At 39.0% G+C, this 25318-nt stretch overlaps 1 protein-coding gene across 1 annotated transcript; it reads right to left on the minus strand.

Moving 5' to 3' along the window:
• On the minus strand, positions 1–24719 carry LOC134302326 (interferon-induced very large GTPase 1-like). Its single transcript, XM_062987393.1, has 4 exons — positions 24701–24719; positions 18672–19352; positions 9244–9995; positions 1–5646 (listed from the first exon to the last, which is right to left on the minus strand). The coding sequence occupies exons 1-4, from the start codon at positions 24717–24719 to the stop codon at positions 949–951; spliced, it is 6150 nt and encodes a 2049-aa protein (XP_062843463.1). The 3' UTR covers positions 1–948.
• Positions 24720–25318: the final 599 nt, after the last annotated feature.

Here is a 25318-nt window from a genome sequence, read left to right on the forward strand (position 1 = left end):
TGAGCTTTGAGATATTGATCTTTATTTATTGTTACATGCACTTACATTGAAAACCACAATCATTATTACATTCATTAAGAAGAAAAAGATCAAATTCACTTTCACATTCTACTAATCTATAAATCCCACAACCATAAAACTTAAATGACTCTTTATAAAACACTGAGAATATAAATGATTACTCATCTGATCATGCTAATAGGTAATCACTGAATCTTTTGTGTGTTTACATACTGTATATCATGTGTGTCTGTGTATGTAGAGTTTGTGTGTATATATTGTGTGTACACATATAGGGTGTGTTCGAAAACCTAGTGAGCTGCCTCAGTAGAGAGGATTCTAATATTGACTTGTCATTGACTTATAAGTCAGGTTATTTGAACGCACTACTTAGACAGTGATAACATTGAGTTTTGCTTACTATGCTAACATAGTTATCCTCTTGCCATTAAAACCAATGGGATGGGGTGGCACAGCGCATTAGCATATCAACTAACATCTCCCTTCGTGTACCAAAAACGGTTACATTCACTGACAAGCCCAAATTTGCAAATAAAAACACATGTACAAGTTTATACAAGTTAAATATAACAATAATTTATTTACATTTGACAATAACTCAGTTTCTCTCCACCGTCAGCCATGTTATTTTATTTTTTCTGTGAGAAAAGTTATGCTGCATTGAATTCTGGGATAGCCTTGATCGCTAAGGACGCTTCCGATGCTCCCTCGTTCTTGAGTCAAAATTACATTGAAATGTTAAGATGCCTAACTAGTGAGGATATTAAGGCATCTAGAATTTCGAACAGCCTATTTCTCGGGAGTGCGCATAGGATGACGTAGAGAGAGAGCTAGCTTTTCGAACACACCCCATGTGTGTCTGTGTATGTAATTTGTGTGTACACATACATATTGTGTGTGTGTGTGTGTGTGTGTGTGTCTTATTCTTCAGATGTAATCATCCAAACTCTCAATAACTTCTTTTCTTGTGTATTTTCTCCATGCAGTGGGAATCTTTCCCTTTTCCTGAAATGTTTTACCATAAAGCATTTCCAGGTCTGTTTTGAATCTGCACACAAACCACTTCCAGTATGGGAGCTCTGAATTATCAGGAGTGATGCTCCACTCAGCATATTCTCCTCCTGCTGTTCTGTAGATTTTGTAGAGTACGAAATGATCTATATCATGACTGGGGTAGAAACCTTGATCACTTTGTACTAAAGTTGTACAAATATTAGCACAGAGATTTGTTGTGTATCTGTTGTACCATCCTGCGATTCCATTTACTCTGTGGAAGGGGACACTGTGATCTCCATCATGATCCTCCATTGTGTTGGTGCAGACGGCTTTACAGAATGGACACTGAACCCAGCAGCACTGACAGAGATGTTCAATCAGAATCTCATCTGGTTTCTTCCTGAACTTCTCCATGTTGATGTCTGTTACACTTTTGAAGATTTTATGTTGTTCTGACATCATCTTTGTGAGACCTTCACACACAACCTGCCGAAGAAAATCTAAATCTGTAATTTCCTCCAGACCAGTGCAGGTTATTTCTTTTAAGCTCAGCTCATCTGTTAGTGAAATGTTCAAACTTCTCAGCCACATGTTTGCATCACGACTGCTCTTCTTCACTTCTTCAGTTGTGATGTTCACAGCGTTCATCACTTTCTGCTCTTTGTGTTTCAGGTTTCCTTTGAGAAGATTCAGAACCTTGCTGTTATTTTCAGTGATGTATTTATCAACATTTTCTGTAATAAACTGTTCAAAATGTTTCTTGGGACGGTGGACGTACTTCATGTACTTCTCAAAGTTCTCCTGCTCTGCCAGAAATTTCAAAATGTGTTTCTCAAGCTGTGACCTGTTACCATTAAATTCTAGCATGTCTGATCTCATCTGTGTTGACAGATCAATAGCAGTTTTATTGTAAGCGGCTTCCAGGATGGCTGGTACAAGATTGTTGTAGACAAGTTCACCAAATACTGTTGTGGTTGTTGCTCCTCTGCAGTAGTTTTGGAAGACGCTGTAATATTGTGGTTTCTGCTTTTCCAGATACAATTTTACATCATTTTCATCTCTGAACTGTTGGTGGATCTTGGTGAATTCAGGATTTGCAAGTTTACACACATTAAGACAGAGATCCAGAGTGAATTCCTTCTTCAGCTTTATTTTCTTGTTCTCACTGTGATATTGTTCAACTCTGTGTTTGACATATTCAGTTATTTCCTGAATGTAGCTGTTTTTGTAGCCCAGTCCTGCAATTTTGCTGCAGATCTTCTTGATTAAGTCCTCAGATTCTTGGATGACATTGTTGATTAACTTCCTCACTGATTCCTGGACTTCAAAGGGAATCATTTTTATTGTCTTTAAAATGTACCATGAATAATCTCCCAGTCTGTCTATCTTTGTGTAATTTTCTTGAGATATTCGGTCATATAAAGCAGCTTGTTCATGACCTTCAGATAGAATCTGTATCACATCCTCCCAAACATCAAATGGTTTCTCTACAGGTGTGTCTTGTGTCAGATCAGTGACCCATTTGTTCCACACTTTATCAAATTCCTGTCTGAGGACTCGTTCATCAGTTTCTGTGCTTTTTAGTTGTAGAGCAAGTGCTTTACTCACATTGAAGAGCTTTTCATCATACTCTGTCTTTTTGTGATCAAAAGCTTCTCGAGCTATTTGCTGTTGAAGAAAAACATTCAGGTTTGTTTTTGCATTTTTAACAAGATCTTCAAGAAGTTGTTTAATTTTGTTTTCACATCTCACTTTCCACTGAATTAAAATGTCTTTGTCTCTGTCCTCTTCAAAGTAACATTTCATTGATTTCTCCACTTCTTCTTTGGTCTTCTTCATGTGAGCATAAAGGTCTTTGTCCTCAATCTTTTGCAGTTTTCTGTTTTTAATTGTGTTGTGCAGTTTTTCTTCATGTTCTAACATGGCACTTCTGAGGGACCAGGTCCATTTTACAAACTCAGTTTCTAGTTTCCTGTAGACTGCAATCTCCAGTGTGTTTCTGAAGCTAAAAACAAAGTTCTCGTTCAGTAGAGCCTTCCACAGATCACTGATGCGAGATTTAAACTCTGAAAGTTTCATACTATGAGACTTGGTAGCATTTGTGAAAATAGCTCTCTTTAACTTCTGAACTTTTTCACTGTATGAGGGGTTTGGTGGAGCCATTGGTGGGCTGCCCTCCCAGAGCTGTGCAAAATACTGAACATCATGTTGTACATTGAAAGCAATAACATCACTGAAGCACTCAGCTTCACTGTCTTCCTCTTTAGCAGCTAATCTTGTCATTTTATCCAGTTTATCCTGTAGACGTCTCCTGCCCTCCATGTTCTTCTCTCCAGCTGTGATGTCACCAACATTCTGATGGACAAACATACATCTGGGATCCAGTTTGACCTTCTTCATTCTCAGGAAGGCCTGAACAACAATCTGAAGAATCTCGTGCATCTCAGCAGGGTTCTCACCAAATATGTTGATCAAAGTCAGATTTCCAAGACCTACAACAAATGTTGCAAGTTCATTATCATGATGGTAAGTGGATTTTCCTGCAAGTTCAAGTGCTCGAAGCCCTTCAGTATCTACAATAAGTACGTAGTCAAACTTCAGCTGCTCCTTCATCTCCTCTGATACTCTGACCAGCTGCATGAAGGCTCCTCGGGTGCACCTTCCAGCACTGACAGCAAACTGGAGCCCAAACATTGCATTCAGCATGGTGGATTTTCCTGTGCTCTGAATCCCTAGAACTGACAGCACAAAGACTCTCTGGTCTCCCAGTTTCTTTATGAGTTCATCTAGAACTGCTAAAACCCAAATCAGAGGAACATGAGCAGCATCACCATCCATCAGCTCCATTGGAAGACCAGATTTTATGAGTTCTGCAGCAAGTTTGGGAAGATTAGAGAGGCTTTCTTTAAAGGTTTTCTTACTTGTTTGTATGGACATATTTGACTCATATATCTGACCTATCTCTCTGAAGATGTGTTCCAGACCAAACATTGCTGCATTTAGTTTTACAGATATTTCTTCAAGTTTTGTTTGCTCAGCCTTCATCTTTCCTGATTTATCATGTTTCTTTTTAAGCTCTAAAACCCTTGTCCATGTTTCATTGTACTTGTGATGAAGATCTGAAAGATCATCTGAGGTTTGTTTTTGCAGTAGAATCTCGAGCCATTTAATAAAGAACGATTTTTCATTTCCTGATAGAGAATTCAGTGAGGGAATAATTTGTTTCATAAATCCTGATTTTCCATTTTTTTGTTGCTGTTCACGGATTTCTTTCATTTGTGTTTGTTTTTCACTCTTTTGCATTTCTAAATAGTTTCCTTGAAGTCGATGTGAGTCTTTGTTTATCTGACACCACTCATACCAGAGCTTCCCTTGACAGGGCAGGTGTGTTTCCTTTAATGTGGATATTTCCTTCCCCTCCAGCTGTTTTGTTATCTCTAGTGCAGCTTCTTTTCCTTTCCTGCATTCAGGATCATCTTCATCTGTGCTGATCTCATCGTTTTTGTATAAATTCTCAAGTTTAAAAACTGAAGATGACTTGGACAGACACTCTGTGATGATTGTTCTGAGGTTCTCTGATACGTCTGACTGATTTCTGTCTTTTAGACCAATTCTGTATTTTCCATTCTTAATCTTACTGACACCTGATTGATCCTCAGAAAGGAGACAGATGAGTGGTTTGGGGTCTTTCAGAAGCTTCTGTAGCATCTCCTTATTTCTTCCATTTTTAGGATCAAATAAAAGAACAACATTTACAGACGACATTTCAGTCAGAATATCCAGTTGTTCTTTACTGGTTTCTGCATCACCGTGTAGATTACAGAAAGCAACACAGTCAGTAAAATGATCAGTTTCATTTCCAGATGGACAGTACCAAGCAATCTCCACAACTCCATCCATCAGTAGACGGTTTTTAATGCTGCCACGACAGTGTCTGTGGAAGAACGTCTGCTGCTTCTCATTGATGAAGCTGTTCATCAGCTGAGACTTGGAAAAGGACACGTCTCCTAACCTGAAGAACACCACCATTGGAGTTTCTGCTTCATAAACATGCTGGGTTTTACTGATCTTGGTACCAGAAGTGTCAGTGGTTTTCCAACTTTTAATAATTTGGCGAAATGTCCACAGAGGAAACTCGATCTTTCCAGTAAATGGATTTGGCACCAGTAGAGGCAGAGCGTACTGACACTGAGAGAGTTTATTTACTATTAGTTGCTTCAGGAAACTGTCTGAGCAGTGGAACACCGCCATCTGAAGATCCATGGGGTGAATAGGATTTTTTAAACTGTCCTCATCAAAAGATTTTCCTTTTTCACTAAAAAACTCATCAAATTCATCACCTTCTTCTTCATCTGTTCCTGGAGAAGAAGGGTCTAAAGCAGCTTTTTTGGTGGTGATGGATCTTGCTCTGTAATTCATCATTAACAACCTTTGTAGGAAGGTTTGAACCAGATCTTTTTCTTCACAAGGTTCTTGACAATGTAATATATGAGAAGTTAGTTGAAGAACATCTGAAGTTTTCATTTTTAGTTCGTGTTTGTCCAGAAGATGAAGTCTAGTTAAAAGTTGTTTTGTTTTTATCTTTTCTTCACATCCAGATTCTTGCACTCCAAGCTTCATCTTTTTCTCCTGTAAAATACATTCAAACAGTTTGATCACTGCAAATGTATTAAAGGTCATAATCCATTTCATTAATTTTGTTTAACAGCATTGGGAAAGGAAATCAAAAGTCATAAAGGTCAAAATAGACTTGTAATAGACATGTTATGGCAGATCATGGATTTCAGTGATTTTGGTAAATGTTCTTGTTCTGTGCTTGAATGAGTGTAATACTTTTTTTTCTTATTTAATAAAAGTGTTTTGGAGATTAATATAGAAGTATATCGGCCCAAACATTAACTTTCGGGTTGTTTCAGTCACTGGAAAGTTCATGTGTAAAGGTGCAGGTGTGCGCTTTATCGCGAGTTCAGTAACGTTACCGAGGGAAACCCGAGGACAACAAACTCGAGCTTCATAAATCGCTTGGGCACGTTTGAATCGTTAAATGCGGACGACACGTGAAGTGAGTTGCTTGCTGTCTTGGACGAGCCAAGAGGACTGCAGCTATGAATGAACTGAGTGCTTTGTGCAACGTGTGGATAATAAATGAGTAGTCTTCAGCTGTTGCTGTGGATGTTCAACTGGTTCCTGTGTGAACTTCGTGGATCTGTGAGTATCGGTTCAATTGAATCTTCTGATTCACTGACACCTGCATTTTGGATCTTCTAAAGTACCCCAACGTTTCTTAATTACAAGCGCTTGTATACCCTGGTACTAACACAACCATAAGACAATTTAAAGGGTCATTTTGGGTTATTTGATACACATCTTTTAAAGGACATTTGTGCATTTGCTTTTATTTTCTGGTCTATATTTTCTTGAGATACTATTTTGTTTAATAATTCAGTTTTCATTTACTAATGACCGCATTTAAAAGAAAGATATTGAGAAGCTTATTTTATTGTGGTTTCTGCCTATGTTTTTTTTACTATGTTTACAAAATAAACAGCTCCAGTATTGTTGTTTTATATAAACACTTGAGTATTGTTAAATTATTCTAAGGTCAATATTAATGATGCATTTATTTTCTGTTTATTAAAAAGAGGTATAAATACATAAATACATTTTTGGAGGCACCGCGCTATAGTGTTTGCATTGGCTAGTCCATTTTAGAAATGACAACATTTAACTTGCAGACATCAACAGTTATTGACATGTATGCTCCCTAAATTTTTATTTGGCGCCTTCAGGGAGGGGTTACACAAGTAAGAGGAAGGCTCACATCCAGGAAGAAGAGCAAGGGAGAAAGCTTGCATCTAGGAACAAGAAGATGAAGCATGTGGGGAAGTTTACATCCTGAAAGAGAACTGACAGAAATCAGTGGCGACTTAACTATTACTTAACTACAGGCAACACTCAAGCATGGTGGAGGTTCCTTGCAGGTTTGGGGTTGCATTTCAGCAAATGGCAGCAAATCTTCAGTGTAAAGAAGAACAAGAAGTGATGATATGGCCCCCATAGAGCCCTGATCTCAACATTTGGTACAAAAGCAATATCCACAAAAGTCTTTAAGGAGCAAAAATGAAAAGAGGCTCTCCGATTCCTCTGACAACACTGCATCAAGAACCATCAATAGCTGATATAACCATGTGGGTGAGGGATTATATTAGCTTTTGTCAAGCACTACAATACAGAGTTACTGCACAAATTCCACTTAAAACTTTACTGTGCAAAAAAGGAGCCTTATGTTAGCCATGTCCAGAAATGATGATAAGGGCTCAGAGGCATCTGTCCAGCAGTCCTGACCTGTCCCCAACAGAGTACTCTTGCACAAGTTAAGATGTGTTTGCAGGACAATTGGCACAAAATTACTTGAAACACAAACTTCATTTCCTGTTGTCCTCTGTGCCAAAACATCCTTCAGTGTCATGACCAAGGGTGCAATTAAACCCAGGCCCCCTTAGTGGTAACCCCAAGTTGGAAACACTATACTAGTAACAGACCCAAGTGCAGAGACTTAGTTGAAAGGAATACATTTTATTGACTTCTTAACCTTTTAGTCAACTTTATTTAACCAAAACAAACAGGGGCAAAAGCTCAGAAGATGTCTACAAAAACAAGGTTCATGATCAAAGAACAAAAAGGGACAAAACGCTCAGAGGATAGGAAACTTACAGTGCAATATTAAAGGACAAAATGAGGACAAAAGCACAGAGGATCTCAGTAAACTCACCAACGAACATCAAAGATTCAACAAAGACAAACAGGAAACACAGGTTTAAAAACACAGGTTAATTAGTCACATGAGAGGCAAGTAATTAGACACATGTGATACAAGGAGCAAACTGGCGGGAAACTGGAACAATGGCAGGCGGGGCTAAGGCAAACACAAAGGCACATGGCCAAGTAAACAAAGATTTCAAAAAGAGTTCCTAGTGGCCTCTAGAGGTCACCACAAACCCCAACTCATGACAGGACTCCCTCCTCTAGGGTCGTCAGGATGTTGGAAGTGATAGTCCCTGATGAGATCTTTGTCCAGAATGTCCCGGGCAGGTACCCAGGAGCATTCTTCCGGACCATAACCCTCCTAATCAACTAAATACTGAACCCCACCGCGAACCCGGTGGGAGTCCAGTAGGTGGTGGACAGTGAAGGCTGGTTGGCCCTTGATTTGGGAGGGAAGGGGAACTTTGGCCACAGGAGCAAGCGGTGAGGAAAGGACCGGTTGTAGCAAGGACACATGAAAGGTGGGGTGTATTCTGAGGGAGCTGGGCAACTGGAGCATGTAAGTGGCTGGGTTGATTCTCCGGATTACTTTAAAAGGACCAATGTAACGGGGGGCAAGTTTGCAGGACTCCACCCACAAAGGAATGTCCCTTGAGGACGACCAAACTCTTTGGCCAGAGCGGTACTGCAAGGCTAGCCTTCGATGTCGATTGGCCTGGCGCTGGTTGATTATGGAGACCCGCTGCAGTGTCTGATGAACTTTTCACCAGGTCCTTCTGCAACGCCTCATGTAGTGAAGAACTGAGGGTGCTCTGATGTCCTCCTCTTGCTCAGGAAAGAGAGGTGGCTGGAAACCAAACTGGCACTGGATAGGGAACATCTTGGTGGACGAAGACTGGAGAGTATTGTGCGCATAATCCGCCCATGGTAATTGAGAACTCCAGGAAGAGGGGCAGTCCATCACCAGACTCCTTAGAGTGGACTCAAGCTCTTGATTAATTGCAGAATGCCCGCCAAACTTGGGAGGAGAATTGGGGTCCCCGGTCTAAGACCTAAGTCCTGTGGAATCCCGAACACTCTGAAGACATGATCAAAGATTAGTTTGGTAGTTTCAAAAGCAAAAGGCAGTTTCTTAAGAGAAATAAAGCGACAGGCCTTAGAAAACCTGTCGACCACTACTAAAATAACAGTGTTACCATGAGATTCCGGAGGACCTGTGATGAAGTCGATGGACAAATGAGACCAGGGGCGGCTTGGAATGGTTGGATGTAGTAACCCTTGAGGGCGTTGATGGAGATTTTTGCTTTGGACGCAAATAGTGCAGGCCCCCACAAAGGCCTTAACATCCCTCTCCATGTCTGGCCACCAAAAACATCTTCGTAGAAATTCCAAGATTCTTTTAGATCCAGGGTGGACAGTCAGATGAGACGAGTGCCCCCACTGAAGTACCCGAAAACGTACCCCTTGAGGAACGTACAAAAGTCCGGTTGGAACGGTTCCAGGGTTAGACTCCAGTTGTTGAGCCCGTTTAACCGTCGTCTCGATTCCCCAGCGAATGGGAGCCACAATTCGGGAGATCGGGATGATAGGTTCTTTGTCGTTCTCCTGCTCAGCTGAGGAAAACTGCCTTGACAGGGCATCAGGCTTGCTGTTCTTTGAGTTGGGGCGGTAGGAAAGCGTAAAATCAAAACGACTAAAAAACATGGCCCAGCGAGCTTGGTGAGGGTTCAAACATTTTGCTTGCTTCAGGTACTCCAGGTTTCTGTGATCAGTCCAGACAATGAATGGGTGCTGAGCCCCCACTAACCACTGTCTCCATTCCTCCAGAGCCCTCTTAACTGTAAGTTCACGGTCACCCACATCGTGTTTGGACTCAGTAGGGATTAAACGGTGAGATAGGAAAGCGCATGGGTGTAATTTTTCATCAGAGTAGCACTGGGAAATAATAGCTCCTACACCTAAATTCAAGGCATTCACCTCAACAGATGGGCGGATGATACCAGAGGCTAATGCTTCCTGAATATAATTGTCCATAGCTTTGTGCTCTGGTAAAGAGAGGGAAAACAACCGTCCACGAGGAGGACTGGTACCAGACAGTAAATCTATGGCGCAGTCATATGGTCTGTGAGGCGGAAGGGAAGCAGCTCGGGTTCTACTAAAAACCTCTTTCAGGTCGAGGTACTCGGCAGGAACTTGGGATAACTCGGTGGGATCTAGAGACTCAGTAGGAGGAGGTGGAGAGCTAGAAAAGAGGCATGTAGCATGGCAGGTAGGCCCCCACTAAGATGTCTGGCCTGTCACCCAATCAATCTGAGGATTATGGCAACTGAGCCAAGGAAAACCAAGGACCACGGGAAACTCTGGTGAGTGTATAAGATATAGGGAGATCTCCTCTTGATGAGCTCTGGATCGAAGGTGTAGGAAACACAGGTTTAAATACAGGAAACACAGGTTTAAAAACACAGGTTAATTAGTCACATGACAGGCAAGTAATTAGACACATGTGATACAAGGAGCAAACTGGCGTTAAACTGGAACAATGGCAGGCGGGGCTAAGGCAAACACAAAGGCACATGGCCAAGTAAACAAAGAGTCAAAAGAGAGTTCCTAGTGGCCTCTAGTGGTCACCACAAACCCCAACTCATGACATTCAGGTGTTGTAAAAAGAAAAAGCAACTTTACAAATGCTTTACTACGGCAATTTGGAATGTGTTGCAGAATTCATTATATTTGCATTATTCCTACTTACCAATTTTGTTTCTGCTGGATAAAAGTTAGAGCTGGAGTCTGTAAATAAAAATGACAAAATATTGTGAGATGAAGATAATAAACACTTTAAAGTACAAATGATTATTTATTTCATCCTAACTGATTATGATGGAACTAGTGTTAGCTCACTCCTGCTCACAATTGTAAATCACTCTGAATAAAAACGTAAGGCTCAAATCTCTTAACCTGTCTACAGCAACATGATACTACATGGATCATGCAGAATAATAGCTGTTAATCCTACACATTCATACTGATAACAAAATGATGTGTATAATGTTTCATGATATACTCAGTTAGTTAGGGATTTATTTATTCCTGAATATTTCTGTTAATTAAACAAGATTGTAATGTTACAAACAGGTGTATGATGGCTGGTAACACAGCTTGTAGCGTGGCTCCTGCAATATAAGGACTATAGGATCTAATTTTGATCCTGCCTACAAGCACTGTGATGAGTTTTGTATGTTCTCCATGTGTCCACAAGTTCTGGGTTTGCTTTAAATTTGCTGCTCTAAATCACCAAGGTTAATTTAGATTAAATTATGTTAATAAATGAGTGAAACCCTGCACTGAACTGACCCCCTGTTTAGTTTATGATTATTTAACATATTTTAGTGTTTATTTGGGTATTATTTTAGTATTTATTTGGGTTTATTTATTTATTTATTTATTGTGTTTGTCATAATGAATTCACAATCATAGTAATGTGTGCTAAAGCTATAGATCATATTTGATATTATTAGTATCAAAACATATTTGATACTAAGAGTGAACTTGTATCTGAGTGTATCCAGGATTAACTGGTAAGGGAAATAAAAGAAAATATTTCTAGATGAACCTGATAAAAACAGTCAACTGGTAGATGTACCTATAGCGCCATCTAGTGGCCACTATTAATTTGCTCTCTTGGTGAGGCACGCGATTTCGTTACACCCTCGAAGGTGGTTCTATTGCTCATTGGCTATCTCCAACCAAAACCACCCCTCCTATTTTTTCTTCACAAAAACTTTAGAACATCGGAGTTGAGAGGTGAACAGCAGCAGAACCCAGAACAGAGAGATCGGCGCAAGAGAAGAACCGAGCAGAGCCGATCAGCAGAAGGAAGTGGCCTGCTGGCTTCTTGGCTGTTTTGCAGATCTCAGAGCTCGCAGTCTTGACTCCCTGTTCACAGTCTCTAGGTTATGTTCGTAGTAAATTAGTCAAAATTAAAGTGTGCTGGTCGCCTTTACTGGACTTCTGAAAGGTTGCTATTGGCCAAAGCAGCATTTCCCGAGTCTCACAAAAGTGATTCAGTTATGAATTCGTAGTACTGATTTATTTACACCTTTATTTTTACCTTTCTTGCCGTTTAATTTTTGATTCCCTGATTAATCACTGTTTTTATGCTATGTCTTTAACTTTTATTAAACATTATAATTCTTTAAACATAGTGTTGTAAGTTTAATAACCAGGAGTGAGGAATAGTTGACTCAAAGAACTTTACCGTTACGAAACAGGACTGATTCATTCTTAATTTGTTTTTTCTGGGATTTGCCATAAAATTCCGGTGGTGCCCCCATAATTGATTTTAGGTTATTAATTCTATAATTAACGGCTAACACCTTTTCCCAACGTTTAACACTATAGCTATACGTACTTTAACGTGATTATTTCTGTAAATAATTAATAAAATGACTTTTTATTTATTAACAATACAGTGATAACTGATCATAGGAATATTTCCACAGTTTAGCAAAAGTGTCTTGTTGATAGTCACAAACACTCAGAAATTCAGTGCATTCAAAAAGACTTCAGACTCTTTTTAATAATGTTTTCTTTCTGCTGAATATTTTATGTCCCTTCACCTGTAACTCAGTTAATCACATTTAGCTGAAAGAATGGTTTCTTGTTATTAGATCTAATGTTGTACTCATCTGTTTTCCATCTGGCCTAATTAATCTGTGAATTCATACCCTTTAGCTTCCTTTCTTTCTAGCAAAGTAATGTTAACGAGCTGTTCTCAACGAGAGTTTTCTATTCTTCTGTCATTAAAGGAAACTTGTATAGGCTATCTCATGTCATATCAGTAAGCCTTCATTCCTTTGCAATGGTAGAAGACAGAAAAAATACGACTTCAAAGTCAGAGTGTGTCACTTGGCACTAGCTGTAGACTAGTGGTTAAGATACTAGAAGATTACTAATTGCCGGTTCAAGCCCCACCACTGCCAGGTTGCCACTGTTAGGCCCTTGAGCAAAGCCCTTAACCCTCAATTGACAACTTATATTGTATACTGTCACTGAGGATGAAAGCATCTGCTAAATGCTGAAAATGTAAACATTTAGCATCATTTCACTTCGAGCTGCATGAGTGATAATAGTGACGTATCCAACAAGGTAATCCAACTAAATTCCTTCCATCTCGTCTCCCAAACTAAACCAAATGTGTTGATTAAATCATCAAAACCATCATCATGTTTACTTGACCCTGTTTCAACTTGCTCACTTAAAAAAATTACTCCCAGCCATTGTAGAGCCCCTTCTTACTTTAATTAATGCATCTCTTAGACTTGGGTACATACTGTAGGTCCGTGTACCTTTGGTAATTAGTTTTTCACTTTAAATCCCAAAGTTGAAAAACAAGAAAACGGGTAGTTTTTCGTTTTTCGTTTCAAAAACCAATATTGAAAAACGGGAAAACGGGGCGTTATTCGTGTTTCGTTTTAAGATCACAAATCAAATAACAAATAAGCAGAAATTGAAAAACGGGTCGTATTTTAATTTTCCAAAATCAACATTTTTTATCAGTTCAACCAGAAATAAAAGAGCGAGTGCGTGCACGTGCTGAGGTGCGTATACATGCTTCATATAAAGTGTAAATCAGGTACAAGTGTTGAGAAGACGGAGCACAAAGTCATAATAACGTTACACCGCGTCCCCTGTTCTGACTTTTGTGTCTGCCGTACTTTTTCCTGCCCTTGTAATTCACACAAGAACTATTTATCCTAAAAAAAATAGGGGGCTATTCTAAGAAAAAAGAATCCTGCATTATTTTTTACATTATTATCATTATTACCGTATAGGACTCAATTCTGTAATACAGGCATAACTAATCGTACATGTCACATAGTGGTGGTAAATTCGGTTCATTTTATGGACTCGGGTTAGTCTGAGTCACTCAGTGATGTGATTCGGTTCACTTGAGTCACTGACATCTTGATTGCGATTGATTTACTGCATGAAAATGCATCCAAATATCACTTATCTTCCGTGCACTCAGAGCCCGTTTTTCAACTTTGGGATTTAAAGTGAAAAACGAATTACCAAAGGTACACGGACCTACATACCTAAATTGTTCAAAAGTGCTGTTATTAAACCCCTGATTTAAAAACCTAATCTTGATCCGCATGTTCTATCTAATTATAGGCCAATTTCAAACCTTCCTTTTGTCTCTAAGATACTAGAAACTTCTAAACAATTCTGTTCTTCTTTACATGAAAACTGTATTCATGAAAAATTTCAGTCAGGATTTAGACCCAACCATATTACCAAAACCGCTTTAATTAGAGTAGTTAACGAGTTGTTAATGTCCTCTGATAATGGATGTGTCTCTTTTCGTGTTCTATTAGATCTTAGTGCAACGTTTGATCCTGTCGATCATAACATTTTACTGGATAGGCTAGAAAATGCAGTAGGTGTTAAAGGACTTACACTCTCTTGGTTTAAATCCTATCTGAGTGACCGCTCTCAATTTGTTTATGTAAATAATAAATGCTTGGTTTCTGAACTCCTCGGTTTGAAAATGAGTGTTGCCACCGGTCACCTGGGCACCATCTAGTAAGCATAATTGGCAGTGCCTGCAGCAGACACTGATTGGCTGCTAGGGGGGCAGGGTGACTGGACTATGTGGGTGGGGTCTTCAAACACTGTTTAAAGACCCAGATTGGCAGATAGAGAGGCGCCTGTGCAGAGTGCATGGGTGAAAAAGGGTTCTGCAAGGGGCTCTGTGCGGGTCTGAGGAGGTGTGAGCAGCAATACACCCACCTCAACTGCAAATTGGGGATCCCCCAGCAGCGGAACACAAATTGACTACACTAATTAAGGAGAAAAATGAGAGAAAATGCATAAATAAAATAGAAAAAGTATGGTATTCCACAGGGGTCTGTATTGGGACCTCTATTATTTACACTCTATATGCTACCACTAGGAGATTATTCATTAGTCAAATTACTCATAACATGGCATCAATATTCACTGCTATGCAGACGACACACAGCTGTATATATCAGCCAAACCAAATGATACTGACACAATCAGTAAGATTGAAGATTGTGTAAACGACATAAAAAACTGGATGTCGTGTAACTTTCTTTTACTTAATTCAGATAAAACTGAGGTTTTACTTGTTGGATCTAAAGCTGCAAGAGACAAATTGTCTAACCTGGTGCTAAACCTAAACACTTTCTCTGTTACTCCCAGCTCAGATGTAAAGAACTTGGGTGTCACAATAGACTCAGACTCTCCTCTGATGCTCTTCTTTTACAGAGCTCCATAAGGTGCTTGCATGAGTAAGTAAAGCAAGTACTCCATTCTATTTTACTCAGTTCAGAATCAGAAAAGTATTTATAACTGATGAACTACATGTCTGAACAACATACAACTAAGAAGAAATGAATGGATAAAGCTGAGAAAATAAAGTAAAGAATTCACATTTTGTAATTAAACATTTCTAGTGGTGCCAATAATTGTGGCATAAGTGGTTTTGTTAAAATTGTTAACCAGTTACTTCTTATTTTTACTTATAACCTACTTAAATGTAATCTTATTTAAATACCAAACACCAACTATCAAACACTAACTGTAAAGTAATCTAAATCTGCCATCAGAATTAGTGCAGTTCTGATAAATATGGAAGTCACATTTCATAAAGCATTTGGTTAGTATTTCTATAATACATTATATATGATCTGGTTGTTAATAAACTTTTGTGTAGAAATGTATGTATTATGTAAACATGCAAAAACAAACTTTTCATTCTAAACACTTACCAGTAGTATGTTGTTCTCTGGTGAACCACTTTTTTACTGCTGTAAAACCTAGTCATAAAAAGAGAAACAAAACATTCATTTGTATGTAGTTTGTTCATGATTTGGCAAATTGTGTGTCTCAAAAATGAAGAAGCTGGCATAGATTTTTCAGTGGATGTTTGTGGCACACTGTAGGTATTTACAGTAGTCAAAATATTTACATTTACATTTCGACATTTAGCAGACACTCTTATCCAGAGTGACGTACAGAGGTGCTCCCACAGTAAACATTACCCTACTCTAGTTTAAATAAACAACAGTACAAGAATACAAATCTGCTGAAAACTTGTTTTTAACAAGATGCTATAGGATGTTAGAAAATTCTCAGCTTAAGCGCTTAGTAAAGACGTGATGAAGGTCTTTTAAAGACAGTAAGAGATTCAGGTGTTCAAACAGATGTAAAGTTCATTCAAAGTTTCACTTAAAGCTGCAAGCTCTTATTTTTCTATCTCTCTCCCACTCTTCTTCTCACATATTGTCAACGACTGAACCCAAAAATGTCAAACCTACATTTGTCACGCCGTCATACTCTTTTCACTGATCTTCATTCCAGTCTTTGTGAGCTTTAGCATATCTTATTCTTTTCACCCAGTTTCCCTTTAGTAAAAGTGGTTTCTTGGCTGAAAGACCAAAAAGACAATTCCTGGTCTGTAGAAGGGTCTACTTTGAATTTCAATGAAGATGACAGATGCTGAGCCAGGTCCTTGCTGGACTATTTCTGGTCTCTAAAATAAGAAACTCAGAGATGTTTCTTTCACCTTCTAGTCCTTGACTTCTTCTGATTCTTAAAATTTCTTTAACAGCTTAAATATCATATCTTGAGTGTTGATGCAGAATTATGATCTTATGTCTGTCAAATTCTGTGATTCTTGATATTTTAAAAGAAATTATGTGATTAAAGTTGGTGTTATACATATTAGCAAGCTTCCAATCTAATAAACTCATACTACATGTGTATGTAACTCTCAAGCATGTCTTGCCTGGCACCAGCTGGCTTGCTGGTGTAATAAAATATTGAAGTAGTAAATCCAGGGAGCAATAACATTATTAGGGTTTCTGCAATTGCTCAAGTATAAGGGAAAGTCACACTAAATACTAAATATTTTAGCCTGTACACACTCTGCTTTTTTCAGATTTTTGTTTGTTCATTTAATTGCATTTTGTGAGACTAAGTGATGATCAAGTTAAATCTAAGCTTCTCTTTAGCTCTGTAAATAAATTCTACAAACGCAGAAACGTGTTCCCCCATGTTCCATCAGTGTTCCTATTAATGGGACTTTTTAATGCATGAAGAACTGAGGACAATAATTGTTGCAGTTGTGCAAGTTGCCGTTGTCTGATTCTTCTCATGACACACCGTACATTTTTAATAGCAGACAGATCTGGACTGCAGGAAGGTAAGTTAAGTACACACATTCTGTGTCCACAAAGTCACACTGTTGTAGCAAACGCAGAATGAGGCCATAACCACATCATTTTCCAAAAACTGAAAGCTGAAAAGGGGACTCCTTTGGATCCAACCACAGCATTTCAGTTTCTTTTGAACCATCTTAGATGAGCTTGGCTCTAGAGAACTCAAGTGTTTTTGTACAAAATTCCATGTACAGAATTGATGCAGGATATCACCCTCAATCTAATGGACAGTGTGAACGGGTTAAACAGTCTCTAGGGAAATTCTTAAGACTCTACTGTTTTAATAACCAGACTGACTGGTCAAATTTTCTGCCCTGGGCAGAGTTGGCCCAGAACTCCTTAATTAGTTCCTCCACAGGAATCACTCCTTTTCAATGCATCCTTGGTTATCAACCCCCCCTGTCTCCATGGACGGCTACACCATCGGACATACCCGCGGTGGACCACTGGATGAGGAGAAGCGAGCAAGTTTGGGAGCAAACTCATCAAAGGATTGAAACTGCGTTGAGACAACACAAACAGCAAGCAGACCGGCGGCGTGGTGACACACCCATCTACTCTCCGGGGAGTTTGGCTTTCAGCTCGAGACTTCAAGATCTCTGAGGGAAGTAAAAAACTAAATGCCAAATATATTGGTCCTTTTAAGATTCTAAAACAGATCAATGATGTTTCGTACAGATTAGACCTACCACGGCAATACAGAGTCTGTCGCTCATTCCATGTTTCTCTGTTGAAACCTTTTATTTCCACTCGATGAGGTGTCTTCTGACATTAATTCTCCACCACTTATGGAGGTTGAGGGCTCGCCGGTCTATGCTGTTCGTCGTCTGCTGGACTCCCGTTGACGTGGTGAAGCTCTCCAATACATCGTGGATTGGGAGGGTTATGGTCCTGAGGAGCGGAGCTGGGTACCAGCTAACGACGTCCTGGACCCAGTTTTGGTGCGGGAGTTCCATCTGCGTCACCCTAGTCGGCCCATGGTTTTGGATCGGTAGCTCATTGTAGGACCAGGACTCTCCACTCCAACTAAAGGCACACTCTTGTACCTCCTAGCTCTCCTTTTCAGTTATGCTGTAATAATTAAGGCTGTCGGAGACTCATGCTACTTTGCACAATTGGTATTATACTATTAATGATTTTGTTTATATCACATTTTAACTACATACATGGCGTGAACCTGTTTCCCACCTGAGGCTGATGACTGTGGGTGTAAACTCAAATTCTTTATGATTTCACTTGGTATAACTTTTATTAGAAATAATTTTATTTTAATGTTTTAAATCAAATTCTAATTCATTCAAATTAATCTTTAAGTCACCCAAGAAAGATGGAGGTTTCTGCTGAGTCTGGTTCCTCTCAAGGTTTAATCCTTGTTGTTTTAATGTTGCTCTCGGCTTGCAGGGTTTTTTTATATTAAGGGATTCTGTGCAGTTGTTTTGAGCAAATGCTACGCTAACCATACAGATAAAGCTCCAGATGAAAGATCAGAGTTTGTGAAGCTGAGCAACCACTTTCACCATAGTAAAAATGTCAACATTCACATGAAATAGTTCCATTTCCAAATGAACATGTACAAATGTGACTTATTTCTTTAACCATGGTAAAGTGTGCTGATATATTTATGTTCATTTCAACACTTACCTTTTCTAACACTTTCTACTCTGTTAAATGGCTTCTTGCTACTTTTTTCTTTAGAACAACCTGCACTTTTCCTCTCTTCATCTTTTCCATGTTTGTCATAATGTTGCAAAGTTTCCTCTGCATCTTCAAAAATCTCACATGTGAGGTGACTTCCATTTATGTTCACCACTTTGTCAATATCCTCAAACAGTCGACAAACTGAAGTCTTGTCATGTTTATCTCTGTGTTTAAATCTGTGAAACCTTCCATCACATTCATCCAGAAACGTGTTAAAACTTGCAGATTTTTCCTCTTCAGCCTCCCAGTCAGTACTGATCAATATAGAATAGTTTAGTGCTCGGTCACTGAAACAGTTCAGTAAGAGTTTCAGTTGGTCCGTGTCCTCCTCTGTAAAACTCTGAGGTTGCACCACGAGTAAGAAAGCATGAGGACCAGGAGCAGTAAGTGAAACACACTCTTTTAGTCTCTCAGTCGTCTGAGTGAGTTCTGGATTGTACAGATGAGGAGCATTGATGATGGTGATGTATCTCTCCTCCACCCATCCACTGGCGTACTTTCTGTGCTGATCTACTGAAAGTGGAGGAACTTCAGTCTCAAATGCAGCTCTACCCAGAATGAAGTTCCCCACACTGCTGGTCTCTGAGTGACTCTTTCCTAACAGAATTATCCTCAGTTCAGACACTGAAAATAAAGGAAAATATAAATAATTCATAAACATATAAATTAATGCTGTTTAGAGATTTAACAGGAACAGAATGCTTGACTATAATACACATGTACTAATTAATGGGTTTTATCTATTTTAATTAGAACATGAATAGGACCTACAGTGAATTTAGAAAGTATCAACACTTTATTGTGTTGTGGATTTGATTTTGATTATCCAATACATATACACTGCCTGGCCAAAAAAAGGTCAAAATCTGGATTTAACTAAGCAAATAAGTAAGATCCTCCCATTGGATAATTACTGCATGGGTGATTATGTTTCAGCTGGCAACAAGTTATTTTACTTTAACTGATGCAGTGAGTAGCTTCTCATTTGTTCAACAACCATGTGGAAAGACACATCCTGTGGTCGTGGAAAAGATGTTAATCTGTTTCAGGAGGGTCAATTTATTGGCATGCGTCAATCAGAGAAAACATCTAAGGAGAAGCTAAAACGACTAAAATCGGGTTAAGAACTGTCCAACGCATTATTAAAAAGTGGAAGGACAGTGGGGAAACATCATCTTCGGAAAAGAATCTTGAATGATTGTGATCGGCGATCACTTAAACGTTTGGTGAAATCAAATAGTACAAAAACTCCAGTAGAACTCAGGGATGTTTAATAGTGACAGTAAGAGCATTTCCACATGCACAATGTAAAGGGAACTTAAGGGATTGGGACTAAACAGCTGTGTAGCCTTAAGAAAACCACTCGTCAGTGAGGCCAACCGGCAAAAACGGCTTCAATTTGCTAGGGAGCATAAAGATTGGACTCTGGAGCAATGGAAGAAGGTCATGTGGTCTGATGAGTCCAGATTTACCCTGTTCCAGAGTGATGGGTACATCAGGGTAAGAAGAGAGGCGGCTGAAGTGATACACCCATCATGCCTAGTGCCTATCGTACAAGCCTGTGGGGGCAGTGCTATGATCTGGCGTCGCTGCAGTTGGTCAGGGTCTAGGTTCAGCAATGTTATGTGCCCAAAGATTGAGGTCAGTTGACCACCTGAATCGACTGAATCATACTGAACCACCAGGTTATTCCATCAATGGATTTTTTTCTTCCCTAATGGCACAGGCATATTTCAAGATGACGATGCCAGGATTCATCGGGCTCAGATTGTGAGAGAGTGGTTCAGGGAGCATGAGACATCATTTTCACACATGGATTGGCCACCACAGAGTCCAGACCTGAACCCCATTAAGAATCTTTGCGATGTGCTGGAGAAGACTTTGCTCAGTGGTCCAAATCTCCCATCATCAATACAAGATCTTGGGGAAAAATGAATGCAACTCTGGACAGAAATAAATGTTGTGACATTGCAGAAGCTTGTGGAAACTATGCCACAGCAAATGTGTGCCGTAATCAAAGCTAAAGGCGCTACAACCAAATATTAGAGTATGTGATTTTTTTTATTTTTATTGGCCAGGCAGTGTATATATACAGTATATATATAGTATATAAGATAAGATGGAAGTCACTGTTGAGTGTGCTTGATGTTTGTAACATCAAGCTCAGTCTGCTTCATGTTTGTAACATGTAACATAGGAAAATATTCTCTTGTATAATGAGATTAAACCTGAATATTTTCATTGAACATGCTTGGGATGCACTGGGAAGAAGTCTGGCAAACTGTCCAATGCCTCCCACAACACTTCTTGAGCTGGAAGTTGCCCTGGAGCAAGAGTGGCAGAGGATTGAGAACTGCTGGACCTTCTGATCCTGACCATGCCCCATCGCTGTCAGTGTGTTTTGGCAGTCTTGGGTGACCATACACCTTACTGAACAGTCAATGTGTGGCACTCTCGTCCAGTTTGACATGCTTCTGTTCACCTTCACCAATATGTCACTTGCTACTCCATAACGATTACTAAGTTTGCATCTCATTTGCGTAATCGAACAACTTTCTTTGACTTATCGTCTGCTTTTCTGATGTTCTTGTTTAATTAAAAAAATCAAATGCTTCTTTTTTTATCGCTTCATATTCATTTTGAAATATCCCCTAATTTTTGTAAGCCGTATATTTGGGCAGGACAACAAGCATTATGTCTGACAAAAACCTTTTACTGTAAGAATAATTATTAATCCTACAGAGCAGTAATAACTAAACCATAGCTGACACTGGTTTTTAAAATAATGTCTCGTTTCTCATTCACTTAATTAGCAATAAAATTTTACAAGTATAGAACAAAAAAACTTACTTCTTGGAGGTAATATCACACTCCTCCACTTTCTTAGTGGTAGATAATCTGTGCATGAATCACAAACCATGTTTTAATAAACGCACTGCAGGACCAGCTGATAAACATGATCTTATACAGAACTTACAGAGATTACAGTTCCCACCATAATTATCTGTCTTTTAATGGATTAGATTATTAGCACACTGAAAAACCCAATCAAGTTCATTTATTCAGAGGAAAATATCCCTCATTAAGCTTTTCCTGTCATCTAGCCATGAATACAAGCAACTGAAGTTTGTTAAACATTACTGGGACTTTGAGCTTTGGGAACAATTTAGCTTTTTGGCTACAAATCAAATCAAGGTTTATTTGTCACATACATAGTCATACACAGTACAACTGTGTTTGGCATAAAAAGAAATATGACTACATGGAAAAAACTTATGGCCATTAATAAGTATGATTTGTTTGTTTATTAGGATTTTAATGTCATGTTTTACACTTTGGTTACATTCATGACAGGAACGGTAGTTACTCATTACAGTTCACAAGGTTATATCAAACACAGTCATGGACAATTTAGTGTCTCCAATTCACCTCACTTGCACGTCTTTGGACTGTGGGAGGAAACCTATGGTGGCCGAGAAGTGCAAAACAAATTAACATTTTAGAAAACAAAATTACATAAAAAACACAAAAACAAATGTACATAAAAAACAAAAACACATTTACAAGAGCTGAAACACTTTTACCAATGCCAAAATGAATTTACAAACTGCAGATTTAAAGGAAAGGGTAGGAACAATACACAGGAAGTGCTTGTTGTTTACTCGCTGTCAATCAAACTGTTTCTCAGGGGTGAAGTGAATGGAGTTTGTGATGGTGATGCTAAACAATATTTTGACTATTTTGTGGAAATCACTTTATGCAGTTGACCCGCTCTTGTTTTTCTTTTGGGAAGTTATTAGATTGTTTGTACAGATGTTTACTCGTCGCCTGTGCATCTCTATCTACCGTCCGCTCTTCTAAACATCTAAGAACTTCCCACAAGAAAAACAAACACAAAATGGACAAAACATTGTTTATTAGGGACGGAACATTTGATACCGAGGCTTTGAAGCTTGTTTCGCTTTTGTAACACTGGACTCAGTGTATCGGAGCTTGTATTAAACCAGCAGGAATGTGCGGGACTGATTCAAAGCTTTGATGCTTTTATCTTACTGACTACAGTGGGGTCAAAAAGTATTTAGTCAGCCACTGATTGTGCAAGTTCTCCTACTTAGAAAGGTGAGAGAGGTCTGTAATTTTCATCATAGGTACACTTCAACTATGAGAGACAAAATGAGAAAAAAAATCCAGGAAATCACATTGTAGGATTTTTAAAGAATTTATTTGTAAATTATGGTGGAAAATAAGTATTTGGTCAATAACAAAAGTTCAACTCAATACTTTGTAACATAACCTTTGTTGGCAATGACAGAGGTCAAACGTTTCCTGTAAGTCTTCACCAGGTTTGCACACACTGTAGCTGGTATTTTGGCCCATTCCTCCATGCAGATCTCCTCTAGAGCAATGATGTTTTGGGGCTGTCGCTGGGCAACACGGACTTTCAACTCCCTCCACAACTTTTCTATGGGGTTGAGGTCTGGAGACTGGCTAGGCCACTCCAGGACCTTGAAATGCTTTTTACGGAGCCACTCCTTCGTTGCCCGAGCGGTGTGTTTGGGATCATTGTCATGCTGGAAGACCCAGCCACGTTCCATCTTCAATGCTCTCACTGCTGGAAGGAGGTTTTGGCTTAAAATCTCACGATACATGGCCCCGTTCATTCTTCCCTTAACACGGATCAGTCGTCCTGTCCCCTTTGCAGAAAAACAGCCCCAAAGCATGATGTTTCCACCCCCATGCTTCACAGTAGGTATGGTGTTCTTGGGATGCAACTCAGCCTCCAAACACGACGAGTTGAGTTTTTACCAAAAAGTTTCATCTGACCACATGATATTCTCCCAATCCTCTTCTGGATCATCCATATGCTCTCTGGCAAACTTTAGACGGGCCTGGACATGTACTGGCTTAAGCAGGGGGACAAGCCTGGCACTGCAGGATTTGAGTCCCTCTCGGCGTAGTGTGTTACTGATGGTAGCCTTTGTTACTTTGGTCCCAGCTCTCTGCAGGTCATTCATCAGGACCGTCCGTGTAGTTCTGGGATTTTTGCTCACTGTTCTCATGATCATTTTGACCCCACGGGATGAGATCTTGCGTGGGGCCCCAGATCGAGGGAGATTATCAATGGTCTTGTATGTCTTCCATTTTCTTACAACTGCTCCCACAGTTAATTTATTCACACCAACCTGCTTGCCTATTGTAGATTCACTCTTCCCAGCCTGGTGCAGGTCTACAATTTTCTTCCTGGTGTCCTTCGATAGCTCTTTGGTCTTGTCCATGGTTGAGTTTGGAGTCTGACTGTTTGAGGCTGTGGACAGGTGTCTTTTATACAGATAACGTGGTCAAACAGGTGCCATTAATACAGGTAACGAGTGGAGGACAGAAGAGCTTCTTAAAGAAGAAGTTACAGGTCTGTGAGAGCCAGAAATCTTACTTGTTTGTGGGTGACCAAATACTTATTTTCCACCATAATTTACAAATAAATTCTTTAAAAATCCTACAATGTGATTTCCTGGATTTTTTTTCTCATTTTGTCTCTCATAGTTGAAGTGTACCTATGATGAAAATTACAGACCTCTCTCATCTTTCTAAGTAGGAGAACTTGCACAATCAGTGGCTGACTAAATACTTTTTGGCCCCACTGTATATATATATATATATATATATATATATATATACTATATATATATATATATATATATATGGAAGTCACTGTTGAGTGGGACAGTCTGCTTGATGTTTGTAACATGTAACATGGGAAAATATTCTCTTGTATGATGAGATGAAAACTGAACTATTTGGGCAGGACAACAAGCATAATGTCTGAGAAAAACCTTTTACTGTAAGAATAATTATTAATCCTACAGAGCAGTAATAACTAAACCATAGCTGACACTGATTTTTAGAATAATGTCTCGTTTCTCATTCACTTAATTAGCAATAAAATCTTACAAGTATAGAACAAAAATACTTACTTGTGAGAGGTGGGGACATACTTCTCCTGTTTCTTAGTTGTAGACAATCTGTGCATAAACCACAAACCATGTTTTAATCAACACACTGCAGGACCAGCTGATAAACATGATCTTATACAGAACTTACAGAGATTACAGTTCCCATCATAATCACTGACACCATAACTATCTGTCTTTTAATGGATTAGATTATTATCACACTGAAAAACACAATCAAAGTAATTAATTCAGAGGAAAAAATCCTCCATTAAGCTTTTACTGTCATTTAGCCATGAATACAAGCAAGTTTGTTAAACATTACTGGGACTTTGAGCTTTGGGAACAATTGAGCTTTTTGGCTACAAATCAAATCAAGGTTTATTTGTCACATACATAGTCATACAGAGTACAACTGTTTGTCATAAAATAAAAGTATGCCTACATGGAAAAAACTTAAGCCCATTATTAACTATGATTTGTTTGTTTATTAGGATTGTAACGTCATGTTTTACACTTTGATTACATTCATAACAGGAACAGTAGTTACTCATTACACAAGGTTTATCAGTTCACAAGTTTATATCAAACACAGTCAGTCATGGACAATTTAGCATCTCCAGTTCACCTCACTTGCATTTC

Source organism: Trichomycterus rosablanca, chromosome 2, assembly GCF_030014385.1.
Source record: "Trichomycterus rosablanca isolate fTriRos1 chromosome 2, fTriRos1.hap1, whole genome shotgun sequence".
Classification (NCBI taxonomy): Eukaryota; Metazoa; Chordata; class Actinopteri; order Siluriformes; family Trichomycteridae; genus Trichomycterus; species Trichomycterus rosablanca.